The sequence below is a fragment of the Saccopteryx leptura genome, chromosome X, assembly GCF_036850995.1.
Source record: "Saccopteryx leptura isolate mSacLep1 chromosome X, mSacLep1_pri_phased_curated, whole genome shotgun sequence".
In the NCBI taxonomy this organism is placed as follows: domain Eukaryota; kingdom Metazoa; phylum Chordata; class Mammalia; order Chiroptera; family Emballonuridae; genus Saccopteryx; species Saccopteryx leptura.
The window spans coordinates 39,263,987-39,277,952 of NC_089516.1; the positions used below are offsets into that span (position 1 = coordinate 39,263,987).

A 13,966-nucleotide genomic window follows, 5' to 3' on the forward strand; every position below is an offset into this window, starting at 1 on the left:
CCCCAAGTCAAGTCTCCCTCCATTACCATCTACCCTGCCTCTATCCTGCTCCAACTGCCCCCACTATTATAGAGAAGAAAGGAGGGTGGAGGAGGGAGAGAGAAGCATCAACTCCATTGTTTCACCCAATTGTGCACCTATTGAGTGCTTTTCATATGTGCCCTGACTGGGGCTTGAAACCAGTGACTCAGGGTTGAGCTAGCACCTTCAGGATTGAGCTGGCACCCTTTTGGAGCCCTGATCTGAGCTATAACGGGACCCACGGGGTTAAACCAGTGTTGTTGGGATTGAGTCAGTGACCCCGAGATTGGCAACCCCGGGATCACGCTCTAACCACTGTGCCAGAAGCCCAGGCTCCCCCCATTCTTCTTCTTTATTTTTTTACAGTGGTTTTTTTTTAAAGATTTTACTTACTGATTTTGCCTGACCTGTGGTGGCACAGTAGATAAAGCATCCACCTGGAAATGCTGAGGTCGCTGGTTCGAAACCCTGGGCTTGCCTGGTCAAGGCACATATGGGAGTTGATGCTTCCAGCTCCTCCCCCCTTCTCTCTCTCCCTCTCTCTCTCCTCTCTAAAAAAAATGAATAAATAAAAAATTTTTAAAAAATTAAAAAAAAGATTTTACTTATTGATTTTAGAGAGAAGAGTGGGAGAGAAAGAGAAGAGGAAGGAGTAGGAAGCATCAACACATAGTTGTTTCTTGTATATGGCTTGACTGGGCAAGCCTGGGGTTTTGAACCAGCGACCTCAGCACTCCAGATTGAGGCTTTATCCACTGCACCACCACAGATCAAGCAACTCCCTCATTATTCTTTTTTTTTTTTTTTAAGCAGGAAAGAGAGAGAAACAGGCAGAACAGACAGGGAGAGAGATGAGAAGCATCAACTCGTAGTTGCATCACTTCAATTGTTTATTTATTGCTTCTTATAGGTGCCTTGACTGGGGGGCTCCAGCTGAGCCAGTGACCCATTGCTCTAGCCAGCAACCTCGGACTCAGCCCAGTGGCTTTAGGCTTTAAACCAGCAACCATGAGATCATGTTTGTGATCCAATACTCAAGCCGACGACATTGAGGTTTCAAACCTGGGACCTCAGCATCCCAGGTTGATGCTCTATTTACTGTGCCACCATGAGTCAGGCATCCCCATTCTTTTTTTTTACAGAGACAGAGAGTCAGAGAGAGAGATAGGTAAGGATAGACAGACAGGAACAGAGAGAGATGAGAAGCATCAATCATCAGTTTCTCGTTGAGACACCTTAGTTGTTCATTGATTGCTTTCTCATATGTGCCTTGACTGTGAGCCTTCAGCAGACCGAGTAACCCCTTGCTCGAGCCAGCGATCTTGAGTCCAAGCTGGTGAGCTTTGCTCAAACCAGATGAGCCCGTGCTCAAGCTGGCGACCTCGGGGTCTTGAACCTGGGTCCTCCGCATCCCGGTCTGACGCTCTATCCACTGCGCCAACGCTTGGTTAGGCCCCATTATTTTTGAAAAAAAGAATAGTATAGTAATTCCCATAACCTAGCCTATTGCTAGTTGATGTCTGATGTCAGGTTCTCTGAGATAGTTGACACTATTGAACCATCCTTTCCTTAAATTTTCTTCCTTGGGTTCCATAATGCTGCTCACTTCTGATAAGTCTCTAGTTCTTCTTTTCTAACTTATTCCTCTTCTGCCTACTTCCTTAAGCATTGTTGCTCTCAAGGCTTTTGTCCTTGTCATGTTCTTCTATTTATTTTTTAAGAAAATATTTATTCATTTTAGAGAGGAGGGGGGAGAGAGAGAGAGAGAGAGAGAGAGAGAGAGAGAGAGAGAGAGAGAAAAGAGGAGAAGTGCAGGAAGCCTCAACTCCCATATGTGCCTTGATCAAGCAGGCCCAGGGTTTTGAACTGGCGACCTCAGTGTTTCAGGTTGATGTTTTTTCCACTGTGCCACCACAGGTCCAGCTTTTTATTTCTTTAAATTTTCTTTAATTGATTTTACAGAGAAAGAGAGAGAAGCGTTGATTTGTTTCTACTTATTTATGCATTCATTGGTTAATTCTTGTATGTGCCCAGACCAGGGATTGAGGCCACAAACTTGGCATAGGGTCTGTTTATTTATTGAACACTCATCCATTATTATGACTTTATTTATTTATTTATTTATTTATTTATTTATTTATTTATTTATTTTTGTATTTTTCTGAAGCTGAAAACGGGGAGAGATAGCCAGACAGACTCCCGCATGCGCCCGACTGGGATCCACCCGGCACACCCACCAGGGGCGACGCTCTGCCCCTCCGGGGCATCACTCTGCCGTGACCAGAGCCACTCTAGCGCCTGGGGCAGAGGCCAAGGAGCCATCCCCAGCGCCCAGGCCATCTCTGCTCCAATAGAGCCTTGGCTGCGGGAGGGAAAGAGAGAGAGAGACAGAGAAGAAGGAGGGGGGGGGGTGGAGAAGCAAATGGGCGCTTCTCCTATGTGCCCTGGCCGGGAATCGAACCTGGGTCCCCCGCACGCCAGGCTGACGCTCTACCGCTGAGCCAACCGGCCAGGACCCATTATTATGACTTTAGTAAATACTAACTATATTCTAGCCTGACCTGTGGTGGCGCAGTGGATAAAGCGTCGACCTGGAAATGCTGAGGTCGCCAGTTCGAAACCCTGGGCTTGCCTTGTCAAGGCACATATGGGAGTTGATGCTTCCAGCTCCTCCCCCCTTCTCTCTCTCTCTCTCTCTCTCTCTCTCTCTCTCTCCTCTCTCTCCTCTCTCTCCCTCTCTATCTCTCTCTCTCTCCTCTCTAAAAATGAATAAATAAAAAAAAATAAAAAAGAAAATAAATACTAACTATATTCTTTAGATCAGTGGTCCCCAAATCCCAGGCCGCGGACTGGTACCAGTCCGTGGGCCATTTGGTACCGGTCGGCAGAGAAAGAATAAATAACTTACATTATTTCCGTTTTATTTATATTTAAGTCTGAACGATGTTTTATTTTTTAAAAATGACCAGATTCCCTCTGTTACATCCTTCTAAGACTCACTCTTGACGCTTGTCTCAGTCACGTGATACATTTATCCGTCCCACCCTAAAGGCCGGTCCATGAAAGTATTTTCTGACATTAAACCGGTCCGTGGCCCAAAAAAGGTTGAGGAACCACTCTTTATTTTTTTTATTTTTATTTTTTTCCCTATTGCTTTACTTTATTGCATTTGACAGATGTTGCGTTTTTTACAAACTGAAACAAGACCACCCACCAGCAGAAAGGTTACAACCTGCTTTGTTGTGATATGCACATTGTTGCAGTGGTCTGGAACTGAACCGGCAGCATCTCTAACCTGCATATTGTTTTTCTTTTTTCTTTTTTTTTTTAATAATTTTATTTTTTTAATGGTGCGACATCGATAAATCAGGATACATATATTCAAAGATAACATGTCCAGGTTATCTTGTCGTTCAACTATGTTGCATACCCATCACCCAAAGTTAGATTGTTCTCTGTCACCTTCTATCTAGTTTTCTTTGTGCCCCTCCCCCTTTCCCTCTCCCTCTCCCCCCTCCCCCCGTAACCACCACACTCTTATCAATGTCTCTTAGTCTCACTTTTATGGGACCACTCTTTAGATGGAGACTTGACTTGAGGATTAAACACATAATAAGTGTACAGATGTGTAGTAGAATTGTGCACCTGAAACCTGTATAATTTTGTTAACCAGTATCACCCCAATAAAATAAAATGCAATAATAATGATAAAAATGATAAGTTGAATAAATTGAATACAAGACAGAAAAAAAACCCAAAACATATTCTGATGATTCCTGGAGCTCTTTCTCTACTCCCAAGCTCTCATGAGCTTTTGGCATGTCTTTTCCGCTCTCTCCTACTTGGTGTCTCACACGTCACTCAAACTAAAAAAATATCCAAATTGGAACTTTGTATTTCCTCCCAGACTTACTCAACTTTCTATATTCTCTTCTTCTATGAATGTTGTTTCTCATCTCTTTCGAGCCCGAAATTGTGGAGTTCTCAATTCTTCACTCGCCTGTTCTTACCCATATCCACTTGGTCACCATATCCTGTCACTTCTACCTCACAAATGCCTCCTGAGTCCAGCCACTTTTGCCACTATTACTTTAGTTCAGGCTGCTATCAACAAAACAGAAAGGCAGCCAACCAAATGGAAGCGGATATTTGCAAATGATAGCCTCCAACAAGGGGCTACTATTCAAAATATATAAAGAACTTAGGTAATTTAACAACAACAAAAAAATCTGATTTAAAAAATGGGCATGGCCCTGGCTGGTTTGCTCAATGGAAAGAATGTCAGCCCAGTATATGGATGTCTCAGGTTCGATTTCTAGTCAGGGCACACAAGAGAAATGACCATCTGCTTCTTTCCCCTTCTTTCTCCCCCTACTTTCCCTTTTTTTCTTCTGCTCCCAGGGGCTCGATTAGTTCAGGTGTTGGCCCTGTGCACTGAGGATAGCTCAGTTCTGAGTATGTCAGCCTCAGGCTCTAAAAGTAGCTCGGTTGATTTCAAGCATTGGCCCTAGACAGGGGTTTCCATGTGAATGCCCGTCAGGGTATATGCTGGAGTCTATCTCCCCTCCTCTCACTTAAACTAAAAAAGTGTGGCCCTGGCCGGTTGGCTCAGTGGTAGAGCGTTGGCCTGGCGTGCAGAAGTCCCGGGTTCGATTCCCGGCCAGAGTACACAGGAGAGGCGCCCATCTGCTTCTCCACCCCTCCCCCTCTCCTTCCTCTCTCTCTCTTCCCCTCCCGCAGCTGAGTCTCCATTGGAGCAAAAGATGGCCTAGGCGCTGGGGATGACTCCTTGGCCTCTGCCCCAGGCGCTAGAATGGCTCTGGTCGCGACAGAGCTACGCCCCGGATGGGCAGAGCATCGCCCCCTGGTGGGTGTGCCGGGTGGATCCCGGTCAGGCGCATGCGGGAGTCTGTCTGGCTGCCTCCCCGTTTCCAGCTTCAGAAAAATACAAAAAAAAAAAAAAGTGAGCAGACCTAAATATGTACTTTCTTTTTTTTTTTTCTTCACAGAGTCAGAGAGAGGGATAGACAGGGACAGACAGACAGGAACAGAGAGATGAGAAGCAAAAATCATTAGCTTTTCATTGCGCATTGCAATACTTTAATTGTTCATTGATTGCTTTCTCATATGTGCCTTGACCGCGGGCCTTCAGCAGACCGAGTAACCCCTTGCTCGAGCCAGCAACCTTGGGTCCAAGCTGGTGAGCTTTTGCTCAAACCAGATGAGCCCTCGCTCAAGCTGGCAACCTCGGGGTCTCGAACCTGGGTCTTCCGCATCCCAGTCCGACATTCTATCCACTGCGCCACCGCCTGGTCAGGCATTATGTACTTTCTAAGGAAGACATACAGATGGCCAACAGACACATGAAAAGATATTCAACATCACTGGTTAACAGAGAAATGCAAATCAAAACCAGAATGAGATACCACCTCACAACCTTTAGAATGGCACTTATCAAGAAATCAGTGTTGGGCCTGACCTGTGACCTGTGATGGTGTAGTAGATAAAAGTGTTGACCCGAAATGCTGAGGTTGCTGTTTTTGAAACCCCAGGCTTGCCCTGTCAAGGCACATATGGAAAGCATCTACTGTGCTTCCTGCTCCTCCCCCACCCCCTTTCTCTCTCCTCTTTCTAAAATCAATGGATAAAAATATTTTTTTAAAAAGGTATTGGCCTGACCAGGCAGTGGCGCAGTAGATAGAGCATCGGACTGGGATGCGGAGGACCCAGGTTCAAGACCCCAAGGTTGCCAGCTTGAGCGCGGGCTCATCTGGTTTGAGCAAGGCTCACCAGCTTGAGCCCACGGTCACTGGCTTTGAGCTCTGCTGTAACCCCCTGGTCAAGGCACATATGAGAAATGAGTCAATGAACAACAACTAAGGAACCTCAATTAAGAATTGATGTTTCTCATCTCTCTCCGTTTCTGTCTGTCTGTCCCTCTCTCTGGCTCTCTCTGGCTCTGCCACACACACAAAAAAAGTGTTGGGCTCTTGCCAGGAGCTCAGTTGGTTGGAGTGTCATCCCTATATACCAAGGTTGTGAGTTCAGTCCCCGGTAAGGGCACATGCAAGAATCAACCAATGAATGCATAAAAAGGTGGAACTGTTTCTCTTTCTCTCATCAATAAATTAAAAAAATTTTTAAATTATGTTGGATAAAAGAGCTGATGGTGGGAATGGAAATTGGTGTAGCCGCTATGGAAAAGAGTAGAGGTTTCTCAAAAAAATAATGGAAGTACCATGTGATGCAGCAATCCCTCTTCTGGATATTTCCCCACCTTCATCTCTCTTTTATATATATATACTTATACTAAAATTTGTTGTCTTTCTGAAATTTAATTTGGGCTACATGTTGAAAGGCAGAAACCATGGGCTGAACCAAAAACACGAGGCTAGTGTGTTCGAAAATGAAAGTTTATTATTATATATTCTTATGGCAGAGACAGAGAGAGTCAGAGATAGGGACAGACAGACAGGAAGGGAGAGAGATGAGAAACATTAATTCTTCGTTGCGACTCCGTAGTTGTTCATTGATTGATTTCTCATATATGCCTTGACCTGGGGGCTACCGCTGACCGAGTGACCCCTTGCTTGAGCCAGCAATCTTGGGCTCAAGCTGGTGAGCTTTGCTCAAACCAGATGAGCCCTCGCTCAAGCTGGCGACCCCGGGTTTCGAACCTGGGTCCTCCATATCCCAGTTTGACGTTCTATCCACTGTGCCACCGCATGGTCAGGCAGAAAGTTTACTTTTAAATGCCTGGGTACAGGCGGGCTGAGACCAGCAAAGGGTGTCAGCCCATCATCTCTTATCTGGACCATAAAAATAGACTCAACTTGTTCCTTGACTACTCTCTTCCACTTTCCACATTACTGTTAAAGATGCCATCCTGAAAACTAAAGCTGACTTGATTGTGTGCCTGATGATACCCACTGGCTACGTTTTGCGTACCCTACCAAGTCCAGACTTCTCGGCTTGGCAGACAATGCCTTTCACAGTCTGACCCCAAACTCTTTTCAGGCTTACTTCATGCTTACCTTTGCTCACACCTCTTCTAACCATTGGAATGTCCCAACCATTCTGAACTCTTCCGGTGTCCTAGACACACCGTGTCTTCTCACATAGTGCTTTTCTTATGTTGCTTTTATCTTTGCATAGCAAATTCCTACTTATTCTTTCTCAAAGTTATCACTATGAAATCTTTCCCTGCCAAGTGAATGTCACCTTCCCTTATGATACCAGAATGCTCTTTTACCTCATATATTTTTCTCTCATACTATTTTCATATCACATTATAACCCCCCCACCTGTTTTACATTACATCTCTAGAGCTTATTTATCTTATAACTGGAAGTTTGTATGCAAATGTCTTGATTGAGTTCCAAGAGGACAGAGATTTGCTCTAGGGTTTGACACAGTATATACAATAATGGTTGGAGAGAGAGAGAAAGATTGTAGAGGGTTTTTTTGTTTGTTTGTTTTTTTGTAGAGGATTTTAAAGGTCAGATATGGAAGAATTTAGAACCAATGTGTTATAATATTTGTTAATTTCATGTAAATCAACTCAGACTCCAAACAATTGTCAGACTCTGTTAAGTAGAAGTAAGTTTTGTAGCTGCTTAGGAGTGCATTTATAGAATAACTTCCCCAAGGTGGTAATAATAATAGCTACCACATGAGCTAATAAGAGCCTTACATAGAGTCATATCATTTAATCCTCACAACCACCCTTCAGGATGCATATTAATCTCCATTTTTATTTTTTATTATTTTTGTTTTTATTATTAAATGAGAGGCAGGGAGGCAGAGAAACAGACTCCCACATGCGCTCCAACTGGGATCTACCGGGCAAGCCCACTAGGGGGCAATGCTCTGCCCATCTGGGGCTCTTTCTCCATTGCTTGGCAACCAAGCTATCATATTTTAGCCCCTGAGGTGAGGCCATGGATCCATCCTCAGTGCCCGGGGCCAGCTTGCTCAATGAGCCATGGCTGTGGGAGGGAGGGAGAGAGGGAGAGAGAGAAAAAAAGAAAGGAGAAAGGGGAGGGGTGGAGAGAAGTAGATGGTTGCTTTACCACTGAACCAATCAGCCAGAGCCAATCTCCTTTTATTTATTTAAGATTTTTATTAATGATTCTAGAGTGAGAGGAAGGAGAAAGAGAGAAAGAGACAGAGAGGAGAGAAACAAACATTTCTTTGCCGTTCCATTTATGTCATGCATTCACTGGTTACTTCTTGTATGTGCTCTGACTGGGGATCAAACCCTCCACCTTGGTGCATCAGTATGAGGCTCTACTAACTGAGGCACCTGGCTAGAGTTTAATATCTATTTGAAAAAAAGTCTGATAGGTACGTCTTTTATTTTTGAATAACTGCATCATGGAGTTATTTAATTTTTTTTGTTTTGTTTATTGATTTTAGAAAGGAGAGAGACGGAAACATTGATCTGTTCCTATATGTGACCTGACCAGATGTTGAACCCACAATCTTTGTGTATCAGGACGACACTCTAACCCAGTGGTCCTCAACCTTTTTTGGGCCACGGACCGGTTTAATGTCAGAAAATATTTTCACGGACCGGCCTTTAGGGTGGGACGGATAAATGTATCACGTGACCGAGACAAACATCAAGGGTGAGTCTTAGACGGATGTAACAGAGGGAATCTGGTCATTTTTAAAAAATAAAACATCGTTCGGACTTAAATATAAATAAAACGGAAATAATGTAAGTTATTTATTCTTTCTCTGCCGACCGGTACCAAATGGCCCACGGACCAGTACCGGTCCGGGGGTTGGGGACCACTGCTCTAACCTAACGTGTTATCTGCCTAGGGCATAATCTCCATTTTTTTGTAGTTAAAATAAAAACAGGTTCAGCATGGTCAGTGGCCTAAGGTTGCACTGGTATAACGTGGCTGAGCCAAGATACAAACCTAAGTGTATTTGACACCATACTCCTCAATTTTTAACACATCTCAAAACTGTACAGCTGCATTTTAATATTTTTATAGAATACTTTTTTCTCTTTTTAAAAATTTTTTCATTGATTTTAGAGAGAGAGGAAGGAAGAGAGAGAGAGAGAAAAGCATCAAGTCATTATACTTAGTTGTTCCATTTAGTCATGCACTCATTGGTTGCTTCTCATTTCTGCCCTGACTGGGAATTGAACCCATGACCTTGGCATACCCTGACTACACTCTATCTACTGAGCCATGCAACCAGGGCCTAGAATACTTTAATTTTTTAAAAAATTTTATTTTTTAATTATTCATTTTAAAGAAGAGAGAGAGAGAGAAAGGGGGAGGAGCAGGAAGCATCAACTCCCATATGTGCCTTGACCAGGTAAGCCCAGGGTTTTGAACCGGCAACCTCAGCATTCCAAGTTGACGCTTGATCCACTGCGCCACCACAGGTCAGGCCAATACTTTAAATTTTTTAAATTTATTTTAGAGAGATAGAAACAGGAAGGGAGAGAAAGAGGGAGGAAGATGAGACATGAGGGGCATCAACTTGTAGTTGCTTCACTTTAGTTTTTCAAAATTGCTTCTCATACATGCCTTGACCTGGTGGCTCAAGCCAAGCCAGTGACCCTTTGCTCAAACCAGCAATCTTTTTTTTATTTTTTAATTTTTTTTAATTTTTCTGAAGCTGGAAACGGGGAGGCAGTCGGACAGACTTCCGCATGCGCCCGACCGGGATCCACCCAGCATGCCCATCAGGGGGCGATGCTCTGCCCATCCAGGACGTCGCTCTGTCATGACCAGAGCCACTCTAGTGCCTGGGGCAGAGGCCAAGGAGCCATCCCCAGCGCCCGGGCCATCTTTTGCTCCAATGGAGCCTCGGCTGCGGGAGGGGAAGAGAGAGAAGAGAGGAAGGAGATGGGGAGGGGTGGAGAAGCAGATGGGTGCCTCTCCTGTGTGCCCTGGCCGGGAATTGAACCCGGGACTTCTGCACGCCAGGCCGACGCTCTACCACCGAGCCAACCGGCCAGGGCCCAAACCAGCAATCTTGTGCCTCAAGCCAGCGACTTTTGGGCTCAAGCCAGCAACCATGGGATCATGTTCATGATCCTGCACCGAGCCAGTGCTCAAACTGGCGACCTTGGGGTTTCAAACCAGGGACCTGAGCTACCCAGGTCCATGCTCTGTCCATTGCACCACTATCAGTCAAGGCCCAGAATACTTTTGTTATAGTTTGTGTAGCATAATGGTCAAGAGTACAGACCTTGGAGACAGACTGCCTGGGTGTTAATCATTGTTCCTCTACCTACTAATTACGTATATAAACTTGGGCAAGTTAACCTCTCTCTTTCTCATTTTCCTCACTTGGAAGATTAGAATAGTAATAATACCTACATCGCAGACTTTGTTGTGAATGTTTTTGTCTGTTTTTGCAAGAGAGACAGACAGGAAAGGAGAGAGAGATGAGAAGCATTAACTTGTTGGGACACTTTTAGTTCATTGATTTTGCTTTTTTCCCCCATTGATTGCTTTTCATAAGTGCCTTGATCAGGGTGCTCTAGCTGAGTCAGCGACCCATTGCTCAAGCCAGCGACATTAGGGTCATGTCTGTGATCCCACACTCAAGCTGGCGACCTCATGCTCAAGCTGGTGAGGCTACGCTCAAGCCAGTGACCTCGGGGATTTAGTGTCCCAGGTCAGTGCCCTATCCACTGCACTAATACCTGGTCAGGCTGTTGTGTTAAATGTTTTAATGTAAATAAAGTGCTTAGAACATTATATGGCACATAGTAAATGCCATATAAATGCCAGATACCATGACTTTGACCAAAATATCTTGTGTTCTAAGTAGGTTGGGTATTGATCATCTCACTCTCGTGCTTTAAGCTCAGCATAGCATGACATTCAGGGTCTTTCATCATCTGCCTGCCATTCTCTGTCCTCATTTCACCCCATTTTTCTTACCAGGACAATGAATACTTTTCAGTTCAATTAACATTTTTTTGAAATAGGAAAGTGAGATAAGGGAGTGCTGAGGTGAGGAGAGTACTCTGTCCCTCCAGGAGCTCATATTAGTAGGGGAGACAAATAAGAAACGACTAACATGCCCTGGCCGGTTGGCTCAGCGGTAGAGCGTCGGCCTGGCGTGCAGGGGACCCGGGTTCGATTCCCGGCCAGGGCACATAAGAGAAGCGCCCATTTGCTTCTCCACCCCCCTCCTCTTTCCTCTCTGTCTCTCTCTTCCCCTCCCGCAGCCAAGGCTCCATTGGAGCAAAGATGGCCCGGGTGCTGGGGATGGCTCCTTGGCCTCTGCCCCAGGTGCTAGAGTGGCTCTGGTCCTGGCAGAGCATCGCCCCCTGGTGGGCAGAGCGTCGCCCCCTGGTGGGCGTGCCGGGTGGATCCCGGTCGGGCGCATGCGGGAGTCTGTCTGACTGTCTCTCCCCATTTCCAGCTTCAGAAAAATACAAAAAAAAAAAAAAGAAAGGACTAACATTATGAGTCTCTAGAATTATTTCTCTGGATCTTATCCTAGGCCCAAGGACATGGTCAGGGGAAGTGGCAGAAGAAGGATTTGCATACCAGATGCCCAAACACTTGCCCTTTCACCTGTACCACAAAAGATATTACAGATATTATGCAAGGATGGCGAGCTGGCTGCCCATAGGCCTATACATTTTTTTAAAAAAAGAAATTTATTTACATTAGTCAGTAGTGTTTATCAGAATCTGACATCAAATAGTGGGTTTGAACCAAATATTAAGAGATCATGTAGTTGAATAAGTTTTCATTTCCCTCTACCATTTAACTTGCATTATATGAACATGTTTCTGTTTTAACAAATATATGCCTGTTGCCAACATTTTTTAAATTGTGAAATGTTGCCAAAAAAAAAAAAGTCTGATTTTTTCAACCACTCTTGAACTATCAGATCTTCTGGCAACACTGGTTGCCCCCTTTTGCTGAACTACATGGTCATCATTTATTGCAGTCTCTACCATTCATGGTGTCTACACACTGACCAAGTGCCGCTTGTCATTTCTGATAACTATTTTCTACAGTTGCTCTCAATGATTCCACCTCCTGGTATTTACACTCTTGTGTAATCTACCCATACCCCTTGTGTGTGGGCTGAACTTAGTGACTTACTGCTAATGAACAGACTACAACAAAAGTGATGAGATGTCACTTCCAAGATTAGGTTATAAAAAAACTTGTGACTTCCATCTTGTGTGTACTCTCTCTCTGGCTTTTCTTGCTTGATCACTCTGATGAAGCAAGCAGCCATGTTATGAGCTGCCTTGTGGAGAGGCCCGCGTGACAATGAACTGAGGTCAGCCATCGACCTACAGCCAGTGAGGAACTGAGGCCCTCAGTCCACCAAGCTCCAAGGAACTGAATCCTGTCAACAGCCATGTGTGTGAACTTGGAAGCAGATCCTTCTCCAGTCAAGTCTTGAGATGACTGCAGCCCGGCTGACACCTTGATCACAGCTTGTGAGAGCCCTGAGCCAGAGGACCCAGTTAAGCTATGCCCACAGATAATATGAGATAATAAATGTTTTCTTTTAACCACTAAGTTTTGGGGATAATTTGTTACAACTAAATAGATAACTAACACAGCATTAATTGTTGTGCTTGTACTTTTTATTTCACTTTTGATGAACACCAAATATTTTTTGTACCCACATCTATGAAAAGTGGAAAAAAGAGGTTATACAAGAAAGTCACATATAAAGGAAATTTGGAAAGAGCCTATTTTTTCTTAATGAAGAATTCTTTTTAAAAAATTTAAAGACTTTATTTCTTAATTTTTAGAGAGGAGAGAAAGAGAGAAGGGGGGAGGAGCAGGAAGTACCAACTCCCACCTGTACCTTGACCTGGCAAGCCTGGGGTTTTGAACTGGTGACCTCAGTGTTCCAGTTTGACCCTCTATGCACTGCGCCACCACAGATTAGGTGAGCCTATTGTTGGAAGTGATGAATATTTCTCTATACCTAAATAAAATGCCCATTATAAGACTACATTTTATGATACCATTTTAAGATAAGCCATTATTGGAAATAGGATCATTATATAAAAATGATGAGTGCTGAAACAAAAAGAACTTTAAAATGCTAGAAATTTCAATAGGCTGTGTTTGAATACAGACAGAATAAGTGATACTGCCATTAAATGCAGTTATGTAGTAAATGAAACATTGCCAGGCCTTGAAAGCCTTTTGTAGGTAGTAGTTTAAGAAAAGAGTGTTGAGTATAGCAGAAACTATGTTATGAACAAGTATTTGAAGGCCCTGGCCAGTTTGCTCAGTGGTAGAGTGTTGGCCTGCTGTGGGTGTCCTGGGTTTGATTTCCAGTCAGGGCACAACAGGAGAAGCAACCATCTACTTCTCCCCCCTCCCCCTCCCCTTCTCTCTCTCTCTCTCTTTCTCTTTTTCCCTCCCCAGAGCTCCCGCAGCCATAGCTCCATTTGGTTTGAGTGCATTGCCCCCAGGTGCTGAGGATGGCTCCCTGGAGCCTCTGCCTCAGGTGCTATAAATAGCTCTGTTGTAAGCATGGCCCCAGGTGGGCAGAGCATTAGTCCCAGACAGGGAGTTATAGGGTGGATCCCAGGGTGCATGTGGGAGTCTCTGTCTCACTCCCCCCCCCCCCACACGCACAATTGGAAAAAAGAAGAAAAGTCTTGATATTTTTTTAATATAAATTGATTAAAATTAGTGAATATGACTACATGTATGCTTCTGCAAAAGTGTTTACTATTGGACTTAGGAAGCTTCAGTTTGAAGTAGAAACATTTTACAAGGATTTAAAGCTGTTGTGTCACTCCTTTGGATTCACTTTTTGTGCAAAAATGTTCAAAATGAAATGTCAGGAACTAGTAATTTAATACTGTGGTTTGCACCGAACACAGTTGAATACTTCACTTCGTGAGTCACTAGATTCATGTTATGGAAATCTGCCCTAGTCAGTGTTGGGATCCAGCCAGTTTGCT

The 13,966-nt window shown here is 44.2% G+C and overlaps 1 protein-coding gene across 9 annotated transcripts in view; it reads left to right on the plus strand.

The window, feature by feature from the left end:
• Nucleotides 1-13,966, plus strand: part of FAM120C (family with sequence similarity 120 member C) — a 98,777-nt gene that overhangs the window by 8,096 nt on the left and 76,715 nt on the right. Inside the window, exon 2 of one of the 9 annotated variants that reach the window (XR_010747897.1) lies at nucleotides 8,440-8,651. The exons of 7 other annotated variants lie outside the window; for them this stretch is intronic. Coding sequence is in view for 1 of the 2 variants with exons in the window: in XM_066357560.1 (XP_066213657.1) it covers nucleotides 12,254-12,271 (18 nt within the window). In the remaining variant the exon portion in view is untranslated. Of the gene's footprint in view, nucleotides 1-8,439; nucleotides 8,652-12,253; nucleotides 12,506-13,966 lie in introns of those variants that run through there. One more of the 9 variants, XM_066357560.1, reaches the window with a different exon arrangement.